The sequence below is a fragment of the Pipistrellus kuhlii genome, unplaced genomic scaffold, assembly GCF_014108245.1.
Source record: "Pipistrellus kuhlii isolate mPipKuh1 unplaced genomic scaffold, mPipKuh1.p scaffold_m20_p_12, whole genome shotgun sequence".
Taxonomy (NCBI): Eukaryota; Metazoa; Chordata; class Mammalia; order Chiroptera; family Vespertilionidae; genus Pipistrellus; species Pipistrellus kuhlii.
In genome coordinates, this window is record NW_023425427.1 from 11,364,269 (window position 1) to 11,387,194 (window position 22,926).

General features: G+C 47.2%; 1 protein-coding gene across 2 annotated transcripts in view; it reads left to right on the top strand.

The window, feature by feature from the left end:
- Positions 1 to 22,926, top strand: part of ABCA1 (ATP binding cassette subfamily A member 1) — a 112,926-nt gene that overhangs the window by 86,106 nt on the left and 3,894 nt on the right. For both annotated transcript variants that reach the window (XM_036433153.2, XM_036433152.2), the window contains exons 29-49: positions 351 to 475; positions 1,910 to 2,008; positions 4,489 to 4,678; positions 5,546 to 5,640; positions 6,773 to 6,805; positions 8,183 to 8,288; positions 9,052 to 9,126; positions 9,637 to 9,806; positions 11,050 to 11,227; positions 13,163 to 13,278; positions 13,389 to 13,533; positions 15,009 to 15,132; positions 16,147 to 16,276; positions 16,536 to 16,656; positions 17,406 to 17,468; positions 18,109 to 18,215; positions 19,170 to 19,311; positions 19,693 to 19,827; positions 21,148 to 21,251; positions 21,822 to 21,914; positions 22,573 to 22,816. In XM_036433153.2, the coding sequence (XP_036289046.1) occupies positions 351 to 475; positions 1,910 to 2,008; positions 4,489 to 4,678; positions 5,546 to 5,640; positions 6,773 to 6,805; positions 8,183 to 8,288; positions 9,052 to 9,126; positions 9,637 to 9,806; positions 11,050 to 11,227; positions 13,163 to 13,278; positions 13,389 to 13,533; positions 15,009 to 15,132; positions 16,147 to 16,276; positions 16,536 to 16,656; positions 17,406 to 17,468; positions 18,109 to 18,215; positions 19,170 to 19,311; positions 19,693 to 19,827; positions 21,148 to 21,251; positions 21,822 to 21,914; positions 22,573 to 22,816 (2,595 nt within the window). The remainder of the gene's footprint in view (positions 1 to 350; positions 476 to 1,909; positions 2,009 to 4,488; positions 4,679 to 5,545; positions 5,641 to 6,772; positions 6,806 to 8,182; positions 8,289 to 9,051; positions 9,127 to 9,636; positions 9,807 to 11,049; positions 11,228 to 13,162; positions 13,279 to 13,388; positions 13,534 to 15,008; positions 15,133 to 16,146; positions 16,277 to 16,535; positions 16,657 to 17,405; positions 17,469 to 18,108; positions 18,216 to 19,169; positions 19,312 to 19,692; positions 19,828 to 21,147; positions 21,252 to 21,821; positions 21,915 to 22,572; positions 22,817 to 22,926) is intronic.

The window sequence follows — 22,926 nt, forward strand, 5'->3', positions numbered from 1 at the left end:
CAGCTTTAGGTCTCTGGTTCCCTGTCCTTTCTCTGAGCTGAGCTGGGTTCCTGCCCCAGCGTGACCTTTCTCAGGTTTTCAGGGGTCAGAGTCACCCTGACCTATGACCACTGTTTACTCTCAGCTTGCTGCCTCTGCCAGGTGGCCGCAGCCCCTGGCCTTGTGTTGCCAGCTTCCAGGGATGCCCTGGAAGGAAGAGGTTTAAATTTCAGGCCCCGTGCTTCCAACCCCCCGACAGTGCCTCGGTGGAGTCTGGCCGTGGGCCTCGTACTCACCTGCGTGCCGGCTGGTCTGGGAGGCTTGTCCCGTGGCTGCCTTTCTAACACGTGCCTTCTCCCCGCCGGTTACAGATTGTCCTGCCAGCTGTGTTTGTCTGCATTGCCCTGGTGTTCAGCTTGATCGTGCCACCCTTTGGCAAGTACCCCAGCCTGGAACTTCAGCCCTGGATGTACAACGAACAGTACACATTCGTCAGGTATGGGTTTGCCTTCTACGCCCAAGGAGAGAGGAAAGCTTGAGCAAACCACGGTGTCTGCTCTGCCGAGGACCGGGGGAGGCGGGTTTTACCAGCTGGAATGGGTTTTACCAGCTGTGGCTGAAGCCTCCACGCACACTAATATTATAAGCCAGGAACTGCAGTGGACAAAGGCTGAAGGAATGAGCCAGTCCGTCCTCTATTGCCACATTTGAGCTCCTTTCCTCTTCCTACCTCTGTTGTCATAAAACAGATCGTTTTATGTAAACGATCTGCCCTTGCAAAACATCTAGGATCGAGCTTTGCTACATCTGGATTTTCAGTTTGTGGTTCAGCACGGGTCTCCCAGACACTGTCAGCGCTCATGTTTTTTTTTGCACAGAACAATGCGTGCATTTATCATCTAGACTTTTTTAGTTCTGGATAGTAGCTATTGTTTGTGCTTTGGACAAAAATGCCAGCTACTCTATAACAATCCAGTGCTTCAAACAAAAGGACCAAGGAATTTCTCCATCTCCTTACACAAGAATTTTCTTCAGTCCTCTAGAAATTGTAGACAGGTAGATCTGGGAAGCAGTCAAGCAGTAGCTCTGTCTCAGTGATGTAAAAAAGAAGCTATATTTAAAAAAAATAAAGACAGAAAAATTACATAACATGGGAATCGGCCTTTCTTTCTGTGACCCCACTTTCCTACCTCGTGCAGGTCACTTTATTCTTTCCTCTCCCAGCTGCTGACGTCCATTGCCCGGGGCTGTGGAGCGTGGACTGGCTTTGTGTTTGTCACCTGAGCCCTTTACTGTTTGTGTGATCCCGTGTCCATGCAAACATGCAGCCAGAAAAGTCCGCCTCAAGTAGTATCCTGGCTCTCTGTACCTACGGGGTGATTGTGGAAGTATTTTTGAAATACAGATCCTTAATGAATTAATTTCCTTTTTTTAAAAAAAAAATATTTTATTGATTTTTTCAGAGAGAAAGGGAGAGAGATAGAGAGCCAGAAACATCGACCAGCTGCCTCTTGCACACCCCCTACCGGGGATGTGCCCGAAACCAACGTACATGCCCCTGGCCAGAATCGAACCTGGGACCTTTCAGTGCGCAGACCGATGCTCTACCACTGAGCCAAACCAGTTTCGGCTTAATTTGCTTTTTGTTAAAATATGTATGTCAGTGTATGACACATATGCACACCTCTCTTTATACAGTTTATTTACACAAGCCCTACTTTGGAGTGCTGTATGTGACCGTGATATCAAGTACATGGCCCGAGTCTGAGCTCCTTGTGGGTGGGCTCTGTTTTATTCATTGCTGTTTTAAGAGCTTGGTACACAGGAATTACTTTTAATAAAGCATTTATTCTTTAAAAAAAAATGTTTCCTCCTTCAAATGTATAGTTTTAATGAATCGCTGAACTGGCTGCCTCTTCTGTTCCCATAGTAACGACGCTCCCGAGGACCTGGGCACCCAGGAGCTCCTGAATGCCCTCACCCGAGAGCCCGGCTTCGGGACCCGCTGCATGGAGGGGAACCCCATCCCGTGAGTGCCCTTCAGCCGCGCCCCCCTCCGCTCTGCTTTCCTGTGCTTGCCGCTGGGTTTGGTTTCGAGTGCCCTGCATTGTTTATCAGTTGTATGCCACACTGTGACTGCCATCATTTGCCCTCGGAACCATTTCTTTTTAATGTTTAAAAAGCTGATATAGTAATCGAATAAGACCAACTAGGAACATACGTAACAAACTAGGAGCATATCCTAACATCCCACCAAGCAAATTACTGCAGATGTTTGTTTACTGCTTTATAAATGAATATTTAATTTAAATAGCACTTTATACTTACTGCTCCAATGCTTTTCCCTTCCCTCCCTCCCTCCCTCCCAGCTCCTGTACCTAAATGCAGAGACAGGATGCCAATATATAGAATTTGCAGTTTTGCTTGTCAGCTTCTTGACTTTAACAGCTGAAGAGGTGATGGAGTTTTATAAAAGTTGACATTTTCTCCTTTTAGAGTTGCCTATTTTTATTGTATCCTCCTTCAAAATCCTTGAAGAAAAAGAGGCAGTACATATATAAATTCCGTTAAAGACCCATAGATAAAGTAGGTATGTGGGAAGGTACCTCCAGTGAGTAAAGGCAGTGGACAGAGGTAAGCTGGGAGCCCACGGAGCGGAGAGGTTGTTCCAAGCTCCTGGGCTCAGGTAGAATTTGCAGGTAAGGGTGTTACCCACACACTGAGGAGCTGTGGAGAGCGTGGGAAGGTGCAGAAATACTGGGAAAGGGCTAACGTCAATCCCAGGTTTTAAAGGGCACATACGGACCCTGTCAGAATCACGGACCAGTGAGCGTGGTACCTGGGCGTGCAGGGTTTTGGAGCAGTTTCTAAGTGTGTAGTGATTGTGTGCTTGTTATCTCTTATTAATTGGAAAATTACTAAATGTTTAATACGGGATGGTAAATCCTAGCAGCCAGTATTATCAGCTCCTAAAGGACAAGATGACTCACGTGGTGAAGGACCAAGAGGCATCCTTTCTGGATGTCACGATTCTTTTGAGGAGATTCCACGTGACAGTTCTGCAGTTGTGATAGAAGAGTGAGAGGAGATGGTGATAGAAGTGGATGGATGCAGCTCCTGCCAGCTGAGCCGTGTGGACTCAGTGCCAGCCTGGGAAGGCTCTTGGGAGCCAGGTCTGGGTTGAGATCTCGCCAACAGCACAGGAGAGGCAGGGCCCTGATATCAGAGGACTCCCCGCCGTGAGGCCCAGCAACATGGAACGTGTGCTGGGGGCAGTCAGATATGGGAGCCCTATTCTGGGCACTTTCAGGTTTTCCAGACAGTAGTGGAACGGAGGGACTGGAGGATGTTTGGCGGGGCCACTTCTCGGCGGCATTCACCTCTGCCTCTGCCACTCCTCATGTGCAGGTGTTAGGAAGGGGACTTCAGGAGGGAGCCGGGCTTCCCTGGAAGATTCCATTTCACTGGGGCACCGTACACAGAGCTAGAGCGCAGTCCGCAGAACCATTTGTTTGGACGGTAGCTGTGCGTTCAGTTGTAGAAGTTTGGAACTGGAAGGGATAGGAAATGGCTTGTGGAAATGTGACTTATTGAAACAAGTCCGTCTATGTTTTTATTTCATTGTTGGAGAAAGTAAGCCCTGAGAGGGCAGGTGATGTATTGATGACCTCACAGTGATTCAGAGCGCTAGTCGGGCATGAACAACCCAGCTTTCCATGTACCAATCGCTCTAACACCCCCACCACCCACCCCAATTTTCTACTTGTTTTGAAACATAAAGTGAATCTTGACATTGTCTGCAGCTTCTCAGCACATTGTGCATAAAACCGAGACCCCTTCCAGACCTGTGCCATCTGGCTCCTGCCTCCTCCTCTGCCTCAGACCTCACCACGTTCCAGCCACACTGTCCTCCCACTGCTCCTTCAACAGGCACCTCAGGGCCTTTGCGCCTGCGCTTCCTGCTGCTTCTGCTTGTCACAGTCTTTCCCTCCAAATCTCTCCCTCCCTCCCTGGCTCAGCTTCTATGTTCTGGCCAACGTGTACCACCTCTTTGTGCAACTCCTTTCCTACCAGTCACGCTCCTTTTATTTTGCTACATGTGTTCCCATTTAAGATGGTATTTAATCCTCACCTAACTCTTCGATGGGAACACAGAGTCCATGGAGGCAGGGACTTTGTCGTGTTCACTCCAGACTCTCAAATATGCAGAAGAGTGTCAGGTGCAGAGTTGATGCTCATTGAGTATGTTGGAGTGAACCCATGGATGAGGGATTGAATGCTGGTGGATTGGATCGACTGGATGAGCATCTGTAGATGAGCATCTAGGCCTCTTTCCATTCCATTGTTTATATCTGTGAAGTAAGCTCACAAGTCTTTGGAGGGAACGGATAATCAGATGGGGAGGGATCGATGCCTGTCTGCAGGTGTTATTGATGGATCCTGTGCTCCTGAGGTGACAGGAAACCCAGGCCCTATGGGTGACCTGGCCTTGCCGTCCTCCCTGTGCAGAGACGTGCCCTGCTTGGTGGGAGAGGAGGAGTGGACCACGGCCCCTGTCCCCCAGACCATCACGGACCTCTTCCAGAACGGGAACTGGACGATGGAGAACCCCTCACCCACCTGCCAGTGCAGCAGCGAGAAAATCAAGAAGATGCTGCCCGTGTGTCCCCTGGGGGCCGGGGGGCTGCCTCCTCCACAGGTGAGTCCCTCACCAGGTGTGACTGAGCGGACAGGGGCGCAGGGTGTGCTGGGGAAGGACGGGGTGACATAGCGGGAGGGTCTCTTTCAGTCTTGACCTTAGTTCTTGTCACAGGGAAAAGCATGTGAGTTTTGAGGAGAGGAGGCTTGAGTCACCTTGTTCCTATATCTGAGTGAGCTTAGCCTGTTTCTTTATTTTGAAGAGACTTATTTGCCTTAAAACCAGAACACAACACTCTGGGCCAATGGGCTATGGGAGACATGCACGGTGCCCTCTCCCGGAGCAGGAGTGTCACAGGACAGCCCCCTCTGCCCCCCTTCTCCCCAGCTCTGCCTTTGGGAGACTGGCCCATCACTGTCTGAGGGTCTTGTTAAGTCTGACGTTCTCTGAGAGTCTGAGCACGGGACATAGTTGAGAGCCATTTTTTTTCTGAGAACAGTTTCAGGATGAGGCTTGCTTGCGAAAGCTGTCTGCTGCTTTATCAGCATCTAGGTTGCGGGTTCCGATTACATCTTTCTAAAATAATAGCTAATCTATTCATCCGTGTGACACCACTGAACCAAGAACTCACCAAGCACAGTCAATGCTGCTGCTCCCTGAAGACCTTTGTGACTGTGAAGAATAGATTGTACAGTCTATGGTTTCCAGAATAATTTCCTGGGGAACTTTTTGGAGTGGCTTCAGTGTATGGCCCGAGTCAGGGGTAGAATGAATCGGGCTTTGGTGGCTGGCTTGGGGTACCTGGCATTGTGGGCAGGATATGGTGGTGTGTTTCTGAGGGACATGTGTCAATGTAGCTCTTGATTTGCTTTTTGTCTCAATTCTGGTCCATAAAAGCACATGTGCTTGGTTTTTCTGTAACAACAGAGAAAGCAGAACACGGAGGACATTCTTCAGAACCTGACGGGGAGAAACATCTCGGATTACCTGGTGAAGACATACGTGCAGATCATAGCCAAAAGGTCATTCTCTGCTAAACTCAGTCCTTGCTCTGTCATTACCAATCAGTGGAATTTAAGACCTAAAGACAGTAGGCAGAGTAGTGGGGAAAACATCATATTTTTACCTGATGTTGTCTAGGAAGTTTAGGATGTGCTTTCAAAGTAGACAAGATGAGAAGTACTATGAACATTCGGTTGTCAGCTTCAAGATTGAGTTTGCCTGGTTCCAGAATGAAAATAAATCTAGATTCAAATTCTGATTCTGCCACTTACCCACTAGCTGTTTGACAAATGGTAACCAGTTATCCTCTTAATTCCTCAGTTGGTGTCAAATGTGAAAGTCATACTGCTCTTATTTTGTTGTGAGGACTGAATGAATGATAAATATAAATACCGCTCATGGTTGGGATGCATGGCAGCCTGGGGCTTGGAGTGGGGAAGAGCCTGGAGCTTCCTGGGCTCTCGCAGCCTAACGCTGACTTCGTAGCTCAGAGTGGGGTGGGGAGCCTTCTTTCTGCAAAGGGCCATTTGAATATTTATGACATCATTCAGTCACCGGCCACACAAAATTATCCACTTAAAAATGAGCCTGTTATATTTAGTCAAACACTTAGTTGACTCACTACTTGGTAGTCAGCGCCTTGGTAGGGCCAGACCAAGTGACTCTGTGGGCCTCAGATGGACCGCAGGCTGGATGTTCCCCACCCTGATGTACCACTGTTGCTTTCCACCGGTTTGGTCAGCTGGGCCTCTGGGAGTTCTCAATGGGTCTAAATGACAAGGGTGTGCTTGAATGACAGCTACTGTGAGTTTCCAACAAAGAGGCACAACTCTCCCTATGTGATCCCTAATTGATGCATGAGTTTGAATTTTAGAAGATTCTGGTTTGATCACACCTTTGTCTATAAGTTGCTTTCTGAATTGGTTTAATCCAAGGCATGGTTTTCATATACATAAGATTTTAAGAATGGGAGGAAAAGTGACATGATGATTAGGGCTACTTCCCATCAGCAAAAATTTACACCATCAGTTTGATCCTAGGATTATTTCCGTCCCTTTGTTGAGCCCTCAGGTAGATATTGACTCCTGTGTCATCAGGAATAGGATCCATGTTGCTCTGAATTGATTTTTGGTTTGTCTCTGCTTTCTGCAGCTTAAAGAACAAGATCTGGGTGAACGAGTTTAGGTGAGTTGACCTCTTCCCGTGCTTTCCCCGGACCTCCTGTCGGTCAGGCGGGTGGTTCTGATGCAGGAATTGTGGGCCCCAGCTGCCACTGCAGAGGCATGTGAATCGGGAACACTGATCTCCTCGAGGAGGTGCAGAGGCTTTCTATGGTGCGATTTAACAGGAAGCACAATGTTGTGAGGGAAAAACCTAGCTAGCTACACTTTGCCCCCAAACCAGATTCCCAGGGGTTCTCATGGATAAAATAAGACACATCAATACCATATATCCTCGCTGTATTTCAACCCATCTATCCCTCTGGGATTTGAAGGAACAGGTGGGATCAGGAAAGAAAGAAGGAAGAATAGTTGAAGATCATTAACATCTTATAAAAAATGGGCAACTTTATGCAGCTGTCCCACAATGTGACTCTTTGACACTGCTTTCCACTTTTCCTCCTCACCTTTTTCCTGAGGGCCAGGCCCCACAGAACTGTGAACAGAGCAGATGGGGCCCCTCCAGTTGTCCTCATGCTAGGAACGAGCCCAGATCTCTGGGCTCGTTATGGTAAACTTCTGGCCTCTTGGTCAGTGTCCTCACTCTTTGTCCTGACTTCCTGTCTGCTTGATTTTTTTTTTATTATTTTATTAAAATATATATATATTTAAATATATTTTATTGTTTTTTTTGTTTTTTTTGTTTGTGTTTTTGTTTTTGTTTTTTTTTTACAAAGAGGAAGAGAGAGAGAGAGAGAGTTAGAAATATCGATGAGAGGGAAACATCAATCAGCTGCCTCCTGCATAACCCCCTATTGGGGATTTGCCCACAACCAAGATACATGCCCTGACCGGAATCAAACCTGGGACCCTTGAGTCCGCAGGCTGACCGACTATCCACTGAGCCAAACCTGTTATGGCTTAATATATTTTTATTGATTTCAGAGAGGAAGGGAGAGGGAGAGAGAGATAGAAACATTAATGATGAGAATCACTGACTCACTTCCTTCTACAGGCCCCCTACTGGGGATTGAGCCCACAACACAGGCATGTGCCCTGACCAGGAACTGAACAGTGACCTCCTGATTCATAGGTTGACACTCAACACTGAGCCACACAGGCCAGGCCTATCTGCTTGTCTTGAGACCCAAGTTCAGACCTGAGCACCAGGGTGGGAGGATCTGCTTCTGTCTGTAGTCAGGCCCAGACCCTTCCTACTTGGGCAGGAACCCTAAGGGTAAGGGAAGAGATTGCGGAATCCATGAGAGGAGTCCAGTGGTATTTTTCTCTTAAACTAACTTGGGTCTTGCTGTGAAGAAGCACTTTGCCTTCGGGAAATATGTCGTGTCCAGGGTCTTGTGCCCTGTGCTCTCTGTGTTTTAACCTCAGGCTGTTCTTCCAGGTACGGCGGCTTTTCCCTGGGTGTCAGCAATTCTCACGCGCTTCCTCCAAGTCAAGAAGTTAACGATGCCATCAGGCAAATAAAGAGACACTTGAACCTGGCCAAGGTACGGTGTCCCTCCCAGGACATGTCAGAAAGGGGCCCAGAGCTGCTGGTATAGGGGAGCAGTTGCCAGGGGCATCCGATCACTGCGCACCTCATTGTGTAAGACTTGGGTACAAAGTCTCCTGAGTAGTTAGCATCTTGTGCCAGCCAACACTGAACTGGGAGTCAGTGACCAGTTAGGATCTGAAAGCATAGACCAAAGACAAACCCAGGTCTCTCCCAGTCACTTAAATTTATGAATTCAGCCAGTAGGTAAGCAAACTTCACATCAAACATACTTTTCCAAAGCGGTCACTGTTAAACAGGAAACGAATCCTTTTCTGTAAGTGTTCAGCAAGTGTTAGGACTCACTGAACATTCACTTCATTTCTCTGTGCCTGGAGTTTCCCATTTTTAATGAAGAATTGAGGGGGTCATATGATGGGGACACTGGAATCACAGACACAGTAATAGTCCTTGAATCTGTGTCTCTGTTTTGAGGCCCAGACCCCAGGAGCGTAGCCCTGGGCCCTAGGATGACGCCAGGGGAACATTTTGAAGACTCCCTACCCCTGAGTTAGAGACAGACGTGGGAGTCTTGGGACTTTGAGTCACAGGGCTTCCCAGTGGCTCATGGCAACAGCGGTGATTTAGATTTCTGGCCACTTGTTGCTCGGTGGCTTCAGCTTTCCTTTTGATGAACAAGGTAGTCACGGTGCCCGCCCTAAGGTTGTCCTGCTGCTCCTGCGAGCCGTCTGAGCTGAGGCAGGTTCTGTCGTCCACAGGACAGCTCTTCGGATCGATTTCTCAGCAGCTTGGGAAGGTTCATGACAGGACTGGACACGAAAAACAACGTCAAGGTACAGCCCTTTGTTCCAGTAGCTTCTTGATGCCCAGAAACCCTCTGTTCAGCTCTTGAGCGCACTGATGGGGGAGGCACAGCAGAGAGAGCAGTCTAGTAGCCTCACCCGCGAGGACGTGCAATGCGATGATTCAGAGTTTGCTTTGCTTCCTGGACACAGCAGGCGGACCATTGTGACCTTGACCAGATTATTTGACCTCTCTAAGCCTCAATTTCTTAATCTGTCTCATGGAGACAATACTCAGGCTCTCTCAAAGCTGTGATGAAAATTAAACGAGTTAAACATAGAGGGCAATCGGCACCGTGCCTGGCCACGCGGTCAGTGCTTGGTACATCTGGTTGCCCTTACTGCTTTGCCATGTTCTCTGATGATGATGTTTTGTCTCGGTGCGTGACTTGGATTTCTGTAATTTGCAGGGGTGTGTGTGTGTGTCCCCGTGTCCGTGTGCACCCATCTCCAAGAACAGGGTTCGGGAGCATTACCTTGCACCTCTATGTTTTATTGCAGGTGTGGTTCAATAACAAGGGGTGGCATGCCATCAGCTCTTTCTTGAATGTCATCAACAATGCCATTCTGCGGGCCAACCTACAGAAGGGGGCGAACCCCAGCCAGTACGGGATCACTGCTTTCAACCACCCCCTGAACCTCACCAAGCAGCAGCTCTCGGAAGTGGCTCTGTAAGTAGCTCCGTCTCCATGGACAAGGTGGGGGCAGGAGAGGGTGATGGTGGAATGGAGGAAGGAACCCTGATGCTGGTTGTGTATAACAGCTGGGCAAACACTTACATTAGGGTATGTCTGAGTTGGTCCAGGTTCTGGACAGAATATGATCAGTTTAGGAATTGGCTGGCAGAGATTAAAGTGCCTAAGATAAATAAATGACTCATATATGTAAAAACCATTACTCTAGTGGATTCATGTAAGTTGTTAATAACATCCCCCAAATATTTTAACTTGCCATCAATTTAGGGTTTAATAAAAAAAGCAGAAGTCCGCCATCAACCAACCGTCTTTCGCTGGTTTTAAACTTGGTGAAATGTACTTTTATCAGCTTGTGTTTTTAATTCCTGAACTGTGTGTATGTGTTAGAGGTTAAAACTAATACACACATTCAAAGTATACAGAGCCTTTGGAATTGTGGAGATCTGGGTTTGAATCTGGTTTCTAAACTTTCTATATGTATGGTGTTAAGCAAGGCACTTCATGTAATTTGCCAAATTTAGCATCTGGTTTATATTCAACACATGTTGGGTCCATTTCTGGTATAAGGGGCATGGCACAGTTATTATTTTTGCTTAACTTGTATAAAATATCACTATATGTCACTGGAATCTTTATCCCAAGCCTATATAACATTTATATGTGTAATTTATTTTAACCCCTGTTTATTGAGCTTATAAGACGGCTCTTCTTCTAAGCATCTGATAGATGTGTTAGACTGATAGGCCACACACTGGTGTTTTCAAATTTATTTACAACTAGAAATGAAGTTATTTGAATGGTTTCACACTAACATTTCTGCTTTATTTAATTTTCAATCTACACTTGTCCTTTGTGAGTGAAAATTCACAACTTAATTGCTCTTATAAAGACATTAGGCCACTCTGACTCCCATTAATAGTTCATTATGACTAATAGTTCACTGGCTTTTTGTAACCTCGGTGCAGTGAGTATTGCATTGGAATTGTCAGGTTAGAGGGGACTTTTGCTTTTGTTTTATTCTTTTTTACTTGAAAATAATCAACGTTAGCCCTGGAAAAAAAAAAAATTTGGTGAGCAGGTTATTTTTTCCCTGGGCTATGCTCAGGGGTGTGTGTGTGTGTGTGTGTGTGTGTGTGCGCACGCACGCGCACATGTGTCCTCCTGATGGAGTCTTCAGTCGCCATCAGTGGCCCCTCATGTCCTCATGCCTCTTTCTCAGGATGACCACATCGGTGGATGTCCTCGTGTCCATCTGTGTTATCTTCGCCATGTCCTTCGTCCCAGCCAGCTTTGTGGTGTTCCTGATCCAGGAGCGGGTCAGCAAGGCGAAGCACCTGCAGTTCATCAGCGGGGTGAAGCCCGTCATCTACTGGCTCTCCAATTTTGTCTGGGACATGGTAAGGGCGCCGCCGAGCTGCTGTGCGTAAATCTCCGGCGGGGCCATGTGCGGATGACAGGGCCCCTGGCTCTCGTTACGGTGTTCTTACTCATCTGAAGATGAATGAGACAGAAAATGACAGAGGCATTGCAATTAAGTGCAGTGTACTCGAGAGGAAATCTGTCCACTATGATGGCAGTTAGTATCACCACCACCTAATCCCTAATGCAAAACTTTTCAAAGAGACGTGGACAGGAAAGCCAGTCCAAACTCCAGTGCCTGTACCTTGTCTGATAGGGTTGACCCTCCAGAGTCAGGGTGTTCTTTTGTCTTGTTAGGAAATCTGTCTGCCATCTGAAAACTCGACACATTTTACCTGGAGCTTATCCATCTATTGCAAATACGTTTTCACGCCAGCTACAATGCATTGCTTTTGTTCAGATCAATATGGAGGACTTCAAATAATTCTGAAGTCCCACTTCTCAGAAAGTGGAGTTGAAATATATCTGAGTTCCATTAATTGTAAGCCATACAGAGCATACGTGATGCTTCTCCCACCTGCCAGCCCCTCAGATAAGTGAAGACAACTTTCACTGAATCTAAGTCTTTCCCCAATAAGACCATCTCTGAGGACACATTGTGTAATCTCTAAAACACAGTCCCCGTGTGAGTGATGATGATGCACAGTCTCTCGGACGTGTCATTCTTTTGGTTTCACTGCCTTTGTGTGGCCAGGCTCCATATTGTTCATGTCCCTTTTGAAAAGTAAAACCCAGAATTAGCCTGTGTTCAGGCTGTGGTCTGAGTGGCTATGAGCCTAGAGGGAGTTGATCTATATCCCTGACTTTATTACACAGCCCATAGGCATCGCACTTTGGAAGTATCACTGTGTTGGCAGCCATTGGGTAGTGAACTGAAATCTCTTCCCCTCTACACCAATGCAGTTGACTTTTTTGAGCCCAAACTTTATGTTGATCGCTGTTAAACAGCATTTTGTTTAGTGCCCATTTTTGATCCAGTAATTACTTTATTCAGTCAACACATTCTGAGTCTCACTCCACCACACACACGAGCTTCTGAGATGAAAGACCAAGTCCCGAACTCAGGAATGTCACTCACCTTCTTGTGTGTCATCTGTCCCTCCTGTGTTTTTGAGCCTCTGAAGTTTGCTCTAATCATGTCTAAGTTGTTGGTAAACACATTGAGTAGCATGAGACTGACGCAGAGCCCTGTGCTCTAAAGCTGCAAATTCTTACATCTGACAGGCCTGCTCACACATCCCTCCTTGTGCTCTGTTCTGCCAGCTATGAATTCTCACAGTTGTCTCGTGGTCAGGTCTTTGTGCATTTAAAAATCATTTTTATTTTTTTAGAGAATTTTTTAAAGAGCTTATTTGTGTCAAACTGACAAGACAGAGGCTAGGAAGCCAGATCTCATGTGCTCCCTATTTGTGCATTTTAATTCCTGGTATTCTGTCAGGACAGACTCTAAAATTATTCTCAGTGTGATGAAGCAGTTCTGACATTCACATTATGAGCACTTACTTCATAAATAGATTATATGTGAGATTGAACTTGGGCAGACTGTAACATGGCATTAATGACAAAACTGACACAGTATTCTTTGGGAAGAGTAATGGAAGCTTATTTGCTGCCTGGGAAATTGAAATTACTCTGACCGGGGATCCATTGTTCAGTAAGTTTACTGAGCGTGACACCTTGGCTCAGCTCTTGGAAAGACGGCAAGGGCATTCAGTTTATAAAATCAGCCAAGGGTAAAAGGCTTGTCAAAATGTATTGTTCAGTGTATTAATTACTAGTTTATGTGGTTTTATTAATTCAGAGTTATTCTCCTATATGTTCACTGCCCTTTCTTGTCCGACGATAGTGAAGACTTGGGATGTGCTGTATCGTTGACGTAAGGGGCGAACTCAATTTCCTTGTTTCACTTTCAGTGCAACTATGTGGTCCCTGCTACGCTGGTCATCATCATCTTCATCTGCTTCCAGCAGAAGTCCTACGTGTCCTCCACCAACCTGCCCGTGCTAGCCCTCCTGCTCCTGCTGTATGGGTACGGTGCCCCTGAGTGGGGGGCAGCAGTGGGTGAGGCATACGGTGCCCTGTGTCAGAGGAGGGAAGGCAGGGGACACCCCGTGGACATTTGTCTCTGTGCCTCCCCAGGTGGTCGATCACACCGCTCATGTACCCCGCCTCCTTCGTGTTCAAGATTCCCAGCACCGCCTACGTGGTCCTCACCAGTGTGAACCTCTTCATCGGCATCAATGGCAGCGTGGCCACCTTCGTGCTGGAGCTTTTCACCGACAACGTGAGTTCTGCAGGGAGAGCAGCCGCGCTGGGCTGAGCGTCTCCGGGAGCCGGGACAGTGTTTAATCATGATCCCGCTCCATGCATCTGTGGTTTCACACCACCCACCACTCTGGCCTGTATCCGTCTCTCTCTTCCTCGGCTTCCTTTTCCTTTTCGTTCTCTCATCAAACCTTTCCGTGTCCTTCAAGTTCTTTCATACTCCTTTCTGCCTACATGTTGCTTTTCCGATCTTTTTTCACTTCCGTCTTTGCTTTCCACTTCTGGTACTGACTCTGGCTGGCACCATTCCTTCTGGAGACTATTAACAGCACCTTTCTCAGTGCTGTATGTTGTTCTCTCTCAATTCTGTGCCTTTAGCCCTGAAGGTTTTCTGGAACTCCAGCCTTGCATTCTCACTTGCCTGGTGCAGAGCTCCATCTCTATAATTTACATACACCCCAGGCTCGACATGTCCTGGTTATCTTCTCTCCTAGAACCCACTGCTTCTCTGCCTTTCCTGTCACACTGGATGGCATTGCCATCCACCCAGTCCCCCGAGCTGGCGACATTTGAGTCATCTCGCATGCTTTGCTTTTGTTTATTTCTCACGCTTCACTGGTTACCTTGTCAGTTCTCCCAGTTACAGATCCCGTAAACAAGGGTCCCTGTCCATTCCTGTCGTTGCCTTGGTCCGATCACCTGAACTTGGCACTTAGGACCTTCCAGAGGTGCATCCTCTTTCCCAAGAGGCTGCGATCTCAGCCGAGTTGCTCCTTCAACCCACCGCACTCCTGTGGTCCTGGCTTAAAATCCCTTCCTCTGTCCCAGGGGCCCCTAGTGTCTGGCTGACCCTTCTGCTTGAGCTCTGATGTGGACCTTTCTTTTCCTGCCCTAGGAGCGGTGTCTCTCCCCCCTATGCTCCCAGGACCCTCAGTTCACGCTCCATACAACACATACCCAGCTGTGCAGTAATTTCCTGTTTCCTGTCACTCTTCCTCAGAACAAAGGCTCTTTCTTATTGACCTTGGCCTCACCTGTACCCTGGCACGTGCATCCAGCACATAGCAACTTGCTCAGTGGTTTGATAGCTGGCTAACGCTGGCTTGATGTGTTCAAGAAGAATTGTTTAAATGACCCCAAAATCCTGGAACTAAACTATTGACCCAGACATGAGCAGTTTGCTTTTAAAATGCTAAGCAAATATTTTGGTGGATTTGCTTCTGATTAAACATAACCACGTTTCCCAACTTTGCTCATATTTCTCCATACTCATAGGATCATTCCAAATTTTTCTAGAGAGCAAAGGTTTTATAAAGTTGCATATCATCAGCTACGACTGCTGCTGCTGCTGCTGCTTACCGGGATCTGAAATCAAAGGCTCGCCTTGACCTCATGGAACCGGATGTCTTCTCCACGCCCATACCTCTGACCTTGATGCCCTTTTAGCATAAACCACCAATGAGATTCATTCTCCCTCCGTCTTACTTTTTTTAGAAGCTGAATAACATCAATGATATCCTGAAGTCTGTGTTCTTGATCTTCCCGCACTTCTGCCTGGGCCGGGGGCTCATTGACATGGTGAAAAACCAGGCCATGGCTGATGCCCTGGAAAGGTTCGGTGAGTGCCAGCAGTAGTCGGAGGGCGTTGTACTATAGGTGGTGGCGTGCTTCTCTGGCCTTTGTTTCGGAACAAGGCTGATGACTGGGCACAGGACTCCCCCCGACTGACAGGGCTGGGCAGAGCTGGTTGTGGCATGGGTCTTGTGCTTGAGAGAAGTGAGAGGGCTATTTCGGAGGTAGGGAGAAGACTGCCTTTAGCTTGAATCCAGTGCCTCATGCCACTGGTTGGGATTGTCAAAGTCACTGCACAAGTCAAACCAGAGCCTTGAGAATGTGGTACACAGGCAGCGAATCCCAAGGAAAGACGCAAACTCAGGCTCTTTAGGACAAGCACGGATCTGGGGCTGTGGCCGTACATGACCTTTCACATAGTCTATACGAAGGGAATGACTGCGGCTCTTTCTACCCTGTGGTCTTTAGAAGTATTTGCCCTGTGGCCACATTACTGTTCTTTACCCACTGGCTCATGTCAGTTAGAGGGGTCCTGTTCTTTAAGGGACTTAGGACAGAGGCTTTTTTTTTTTTTTTTTTTTTTCTAATTTGGAGGTACAAAGGCGATGTATAAAGAATTTGAAGGAATATTTATATAAAACCAGGTGATTTGATTGAGTCACTAGGTTACATTACATGCTACTGAGAGGGGCATCTTTGTAAAGTGCTCTCTAATCTTTCTTTGGGGAACTCATAATCTGTTAAAATACTGACAGTAAAAATTACCCTCGATTGTGTTGCCTTTTTACAAAGGATTTTGGCATCTCATTACATATCTTAGATGATGCTGCAGATCTAATACACGTTTTGCTCTGAAACTCTGATCGGTACTGAATCGCAGTATGTTTCCCCCAAACTTCCCCTAAATCAGGCTTAGACAGTGGTCACTCCCTCATGTATTTTCTCCTTGTCATGGGGGATATCTTGAAAAGGGGTGTTCCAGGAAGAGGGGTGAACTTGAGGAAGGGCCGTGGTCTCTGGTGCTCCCATTCTGACTGGATCCCTGCATTGTGTCTACCAGGGGAGAACCGCTTCATCTCGCCACTCTCGTGGGACTTGGTGGGACGAAACCTCTTCGCCATGGCCGTGGAGGGCGCGGTGTTCTTCCTCATCACTGTTCTGATCCAGTACAGATTCTTCATCCGGCCCAGGTGAGCTTTTCCTCAGAACTCTTGGAGCCCCCGTTTGAGGGTCACGGAGAAGCAGCACTGGGAAATACTTGTCAATGCGTTTCGATTGAATTGAACTCAGAGCAGATGATCAAACTGTGTTCCTCAAGTGGACACCCCCAGGCCCCAGCACTGCCAGTCCTGGGAACTGGAGAGTAGATCTTATAGGACTGCTTTAGGCATGGTCTTGCTCTTGGAAAATCGCTGGAAAGGTTGACTTTTCTTAACTCTCCCCCCTAAGACCCGTGAATGCAAAGCTTCCTCCTCTTAATGACGAGGACGAAGACGTCAGGCGGGAAAGGCAGAGGATTCTTGACGGTGGAGGCCAGAATGACATCTTGGAAATCAAGGAGCTGACTAAGGTGAGGCAGTGAATACAGGCGGTGACAGCTTGTCTATAACTGTTTCTGCTTTAATGTGGGAAACTAGCTTCTTGGTGACGTGCTTAGTAAAAGGAGCCTGCTTCTCAAAATGCGCACCTATACCCAGCTTCTGTCAACTTAACTTTATTTAAAACACACCATGGGGACTTCTGCATTAGAGAATACCTTTGGAATGTGCATTCTCGTTCTTGAGTATATTTATTTTTCATGCTTATTCGTGTATTAATTATTAATACATACTAATGTTGTATTCCTAGTCAAAGATAACTAGGGCGACTGGATGGCTGATTTGAGTTTCATGGTCCATAAAGCTGTTCTGTCTCCATTGCTCAGGAGGGAAGGTCTGTTTCTCCCTCTCTAGGTGGTAGAGTCCCCAAAGTCCACTTTTTTTGTATTATGTATAATATTTACAATGTTGTGATTACAGATTTTTTTACCCTGTAGAATTTAAAATATATATATATGTAATTTTTTGTATATTAAGTAAATGAAGTATTATGTAGACACTAATGACCAATATGTTTTGTGAAATATTAGATTGAAAATAAAAAGGAATTCACTCGTATTTTGAGCTTTAGAGTGATTCAGAAGCCAGTTGCCACAGAGACAGACCAAAGGCCAAGGCTCTCAGCAAACCTTATATGGGACTTGGTCTCGTCAGTCATTGAGTTTATCCTCTGATCGCCGTGAGTCACTGTGGCTCAAGACCTTTTGCATTGTGTTTGCAGGTGTACAGAAGGAAGAGGAAGCCTGCTGTGGACAGGATTTGTGTTGGCATTCCTCCTGGAGAGGTACAGACTCTTTCTCTACATTGTATTTGTTCCTGGTGATTCAGACAGCCTCTACCCAATCCAATGGTAATGTTTGTAGGGGATCAGAGTGGCTTCTAAAGGCTCCTTCTCACTTTGTGTCTCTGTGAAGCAGTCAGTCATAGAGGGAATGACGACCCCACATGCCAGAAGAGACTGATTTTGTCTAATCTCAGGCAGTATAAGAAAAACACACACACCCAACATGTGATTTTGTGATCTGTTCAAGATCATGATGAAATTTAAATAGGTTTCTTGAAATTATATTTTCTTTGTATCATTCATGTTTGTGTTCTTGTATGCCCTTTAGCCAGATTAGTGATATTTGACTAGTTGGCTTTCATTACTGTTTTTCACTCAGTAACTTTGGCCTCAACTTAAGGACTCAGATAATATTACATAATACGCCCACACTTACTAGTAAAATGATCCCGTTATAAAATACCTGTTTAAGTGACCATGTGATTTCCTAAGACAAAGAAAATATTTGACTCTTCATTGATATTTGAGAATGGTGGGGTCAGGCTATGTAAAAGCTAAGCTGAGGCAACCGTATTTTGTAATGGTCACTTAGATTCAGAGTTTCCATAATTTCTTATACAGTTTACCTAATCTTTTTCAGTGCTTCGGGCTCCTGGGAGTTAATGGGGCTGGGAAGACGTCAACTTTCAAGATGTTAACCGGAGACAGCACTGTTACCAGAGGAGACGCTTTCCTTAACAAAAATAGGTGAGGAAAGAGCAGGTCTGCGTTTTGCTACGAAGACTTTTATTATTTAAATACGTCCTGTGTGTGTTTTTATGACCAAAACAGTACTATATATTCAATAGATAGAGCCTATAAAAATGGTGGAATACAGTCAAGTGTAAAGAAGAAACGCAGAATCATGCCTAATCCCTGGTTGGAAGAGCTGGCCTGGACACTGTAGCTGTGAGCGCCAGGGAGTGTCCTTGGGCACCTCAGTCATAGTTCTGAAAAAGGGTGGATCTGGGAGCCCTAATTAGACGTGCAGAGAGGAATGGATGCTGCCGAAAGGGCACGCTCAAGGGTCGGATGTAGACACAGCTTCTCCCACGTCACGGATTCTTAACCCGATCCTGGCTTTATAGTGCCTCCTCACCGACCCTCCAATATATGTCAGATTGTGTCTGCAGGCGTATCTTTTCCCGTCGCCTTACAAACCAGGAGGGTGCCTTGGTGGGATACTGAACGGGTTGGAACATGCTGTGGCTGCGTCACATATGGGCAGCAGAATGCAGAGGGAGATCACACCCAGAGTTGCTGGGCCTCCTCTGGTTCTGAATGAAGGAGACTTTGGAGAAACAAGGCACTTGGTACAGAGGACTAAACCACAGAGTCAAGTCTGGGATGGAAGTTCGTGTGACTAGGTTATTGGTGATACACTCGGCACTGTGGCTGGAATGGATTCAGGAATTCTAAAATGGGACCGAGCCTACAGATTGTTGGGGGAGCCAGGTGCAAGGACTGAGTGGGATGGAGGCGGGAACTCTGACTGCCAGGAGGGGCTGGCATCCTAGGGGCAGAAAGGCTGTTCCTACAGCAGGTGTGCTCACTGGGATGTTTGCCACACACAAGCGTACTCTGTAGGAACATTAGGCAGGATGGCCTGACCAGTGTATCTCCAAATGCCCCAAACCTGACCGATTTTGTCTTCCTTTGCAGTATCTTGACAGACATCCACGAAGTACATCAAAACATGGGCTACTGCCCGCAGTTCGATGCCATCACGGAGCTGATGACAGGGAGAGAGCACGTGGAGTTCTTTGCCCTCTTGAGGGGAGTCCCAGAGAAGGAAGTTGGCAAGGTACCGTGGGCAGCAGCAAGCTAGCCTGCCTCAGCTGGCATCCTGGCAATATACCGTGTGGGTTCGACTCACACATGACCCTCGGCTTCATGCCGTCTTTCTTCCTGGACACAGTGGCGGGAAGTGCTGGCTCTCTGCCCCTGCTTCCAGGGTGGGAGTCTGTGGTGCTGGGGTGGGTGGGGTGAAGGTGGGAATGGGGAGTTAGGAGCTGTGGGCAGGCCCATGCTGGAGGGCACGGAGGAAGTGCCCTTCTCCCGGTTTTAGGCTCTGTGGCCCTGGCCAGGTCATGATGACAGAATCTGGTCTTACTCAGTGCAGTGGGAGCAAACATGGTAAAGTTACCCAACCAGACAGGAGTTAAGGATCTTTTTATTGCTCCAGGTTGGTGAGTGGGCGATTCGGAAACTCGGCCTGCTGAAGTACGGAGAGAAGTATGCTGGCAATTACAGTGGCGGCAACAAGCGCAAGCTCTCCACTGCCATGGCTCTGATCGGTGGGCCTCCTGTGGTGTTTCTGGTGAGTGTGACTCAGTGAAAACTGTTCTGGCCCGAATGGAAGTATCACTTTTCTAAACTCCTATAAGTCCAGGGATGTTGCCTGTTCGGCTCGCCAGTGACAGGCTCCCCTCCCCTGACGAGGAACAGCAGAGCGGCCTCAGGGAAGCAGAGTGGGCCCCCCCTTGTTCCTCTCCTGACACACCCCGGGTGGCTCTGCCAGGCCCTCTGAAGCTCCCCAAGAGAGGGGCTCCAGGGCCTGTTTCTCTGGCACCAAGAGCCCTGACAAGTGTGGTTGGAGCTGCCTGTGTGATTTGACTTTTCGCTGGAACATTTTAATTTTAATTTAATTTATTTAGTTTTATTTTATTTGTTTATTTATTTATTTTATTATTTTATATTTTATTTTATTTTATTTTATTTTATTTTATTTTACCAACTATGTGTGCATCCCCTGAGAATAGAGAGTGTGGGCACAGCTTCAGGTCCCCCAACTAGCACCTGAGCCTTCGTTCCCTACCTGCAGATACATGGGAAACAGGAGACTAGACGGGACAGTGGCCCTGGACCCTTTATCTTCTGCGGAGAAGAGCATTGGAGTTATTGCAGGAAGAGGCCTGGGTTCAAGGCTTTCATGTTATCCAGGCATTTGAACCTGAAATCTGTTTCTCAGTGACTAGCAAGTACAATAGCACAGGGTGAGCTGGAGCGAGCTAGAAGAAAGAGAGGAGAGAAGGAATTTTATTTACCAAAACCTCATACTGAGTTCAGTAGAGATTTCAGACAAAAAGGATTTTTAGTATATATTTGTCAGCCATGAAAAGATGTTGGAAACTAAATGGCCCTTTCCTGAAAGGTGATGGAAACCAAATGGCTCTTTCCTCCCATTTCTGTTTATTTGGAAAAATTTAATTTCATAATAATTTAAGCAGAGCCCTGGCCAGTCTGGCTCAGTTGGTTGTGCACTGTCCTGTGCACCAAAAGGCTGCACAGCATGATGCCTGCTCAGGGCGCATGCCCAGGTTGCAGCGGGATCCCCTGTGAGACGCGTGCAGCAGGCAGCATATTGAGGTTTCCACTCTCATATCCATGTTTCTCTCTCCCTCTCTTCCTCTAAAAAAAAAAATCTTAAATTTAGATGGAGCTTCCTGCCTCAGGGAGACATTTATAAAAACGACCTGGTTCGGGTATGTCAGGTCTGGTTCTTGGACCCATCCATAAGTAACTGGAATGGTTGAGTTACATTTAGGCTATTTCAGAGATGCTTCTGCATCTAATACCAAATCTGTCCTCGATGTTTATTTGTCAGCAAATAACGGGATTTATTTTGTTCTAATTACAGGACGAACCCACCACAGGCATGGATCCCAAGGCCCGGCGATTCCTGTGGAACTGTGCCCTGAGCATCATCAAGGAGGGGAGATCAGTAGTGCTCACCTCTCACAGGTCTGTAGCGAAGGCCTGGCCTGGCTTCTCCATCGTGTGATTTAAAAAATTCCAACTGATACAAATGATCACCGTGTAAAACTTAGAAAATACAGACAGGCAAAGACAAAAACAGTGATCATCAGAATGGCATGGCATCACTTGTAGAAAACTGTTACTATCATTGGGCAATAATATACCTTTGCTGTCTCCTTACGCGAACCTATGTACACGAGTGTGCATGCCTGTGTGGGTGATTCATAAACAAAAATGCAAGCTTAGTGTCATACTGCTCTTGCGCATTCAACCATGTATCGTGAACATTATTCCAAGTCATTTCCTATAGCTGGAGAGTAGTCCGATTTAATGGTACTGTGTTTTGTGGACATTTGGGTTGATTCTAGCGTTTCCACAATTGAACAGAGCACTGCTGCGCACAGGGTTCTCCCTACATCGGTCTGTGTGCGTAACAGGACGCCGTTATGCCTCAGGAGGCTGGGAACATTTCTGAAATGCCAGATGTCCTGGGGATGTTCGAATGGGTTTGAGGCACATCACCCTAAGCTGAAACCCGGTTCTGTTTTCCCACAGCATGGAAGAATGTGAAGCTCTTTGCACGAGGATGGCAATTATGGTCAATGGCAAGTTCAGGTGCCTCGGGAGCGTCCAACATCTGAAAAACAGGTAAAAACGATCATTTCTCTGGGGCAGCGCCTTGCTGAGAAAGCTTGCATTTATTTATTTTTGTGTGTGAGTGTTTGAAATGGTGGCTCCAAAGTAAAGGGAAACAAGTTGAGCAACCTGGTGTGGTGGGAAGAATGAGAGCTTTGAAGCCCAACGGAGCTGCACTCACATCCTGTCTTCACCTTCCCTGGTTGTGTGCTGTGGGCAAGTTACGGAAGCTCTCCGAGAGTCCGTTTCCTAAGGGATAGCCCCCCACCCCCTTCTTTCCAGCTTCGTTATCGTAGATGAAAGGGAGACATTGAAAGGGAGACATGTCTACATGCCAGTCTGGTTAGAGCAGAGAGTTGGAATCAAAAACAGATGTGGGCCCACGGCCCGGTCCTACCACTGTGAGCTCCGTATGGGGGAGCAGCTACCCCCCAGGGTGTCAGCGTCTCATCTGTCAGGTTTCCGAGGTCCAGGTGAAGGTGACGTGAGGCCATGTGTCTAAAGCCCTCAGCATGACACCCCACCTAGAGCAGGTCCTCAGTAAATGGTGACCAACTAGTTCCTTCTCTCCGGCTCTTACTCCGGGCCTGTCAGGGACCTCTCGTTTTAATTATCCGTTTGCTAAGTTTTCTGAGGATCCTCCATGTGGACTTCGCTTTTCTGCTCTCAGGTTCGGAGATGGGTATACCATAGTGGTCCGGATAGCAGGGTCCAACCCGGACCTGAAGCCTGTCCAGGAGTTCTTCGGCCTGGCCTTCCCGGGCAGCGTCCTGAAGGAGAAGCACCGGAACATGCTGCAGTACCAGCTCCCGTCCTCGCTGTCGTCCCTGGCCAGGATCTTCAGCATCCTCTCCCAGAGCAAGAAGCGCCTCCACATAGAGGACTACTCTGTCTCACAGACAACACTTGACCAAGTAAGCGTGGAAGATCAACAACGGTTTTATTTTCTAGGGAGACGAGTCCTGCTCCCTTCCTCACCCCATTTTGGGCCCTAGAGCAATGCAGACTAGACGAGCTTGAATTC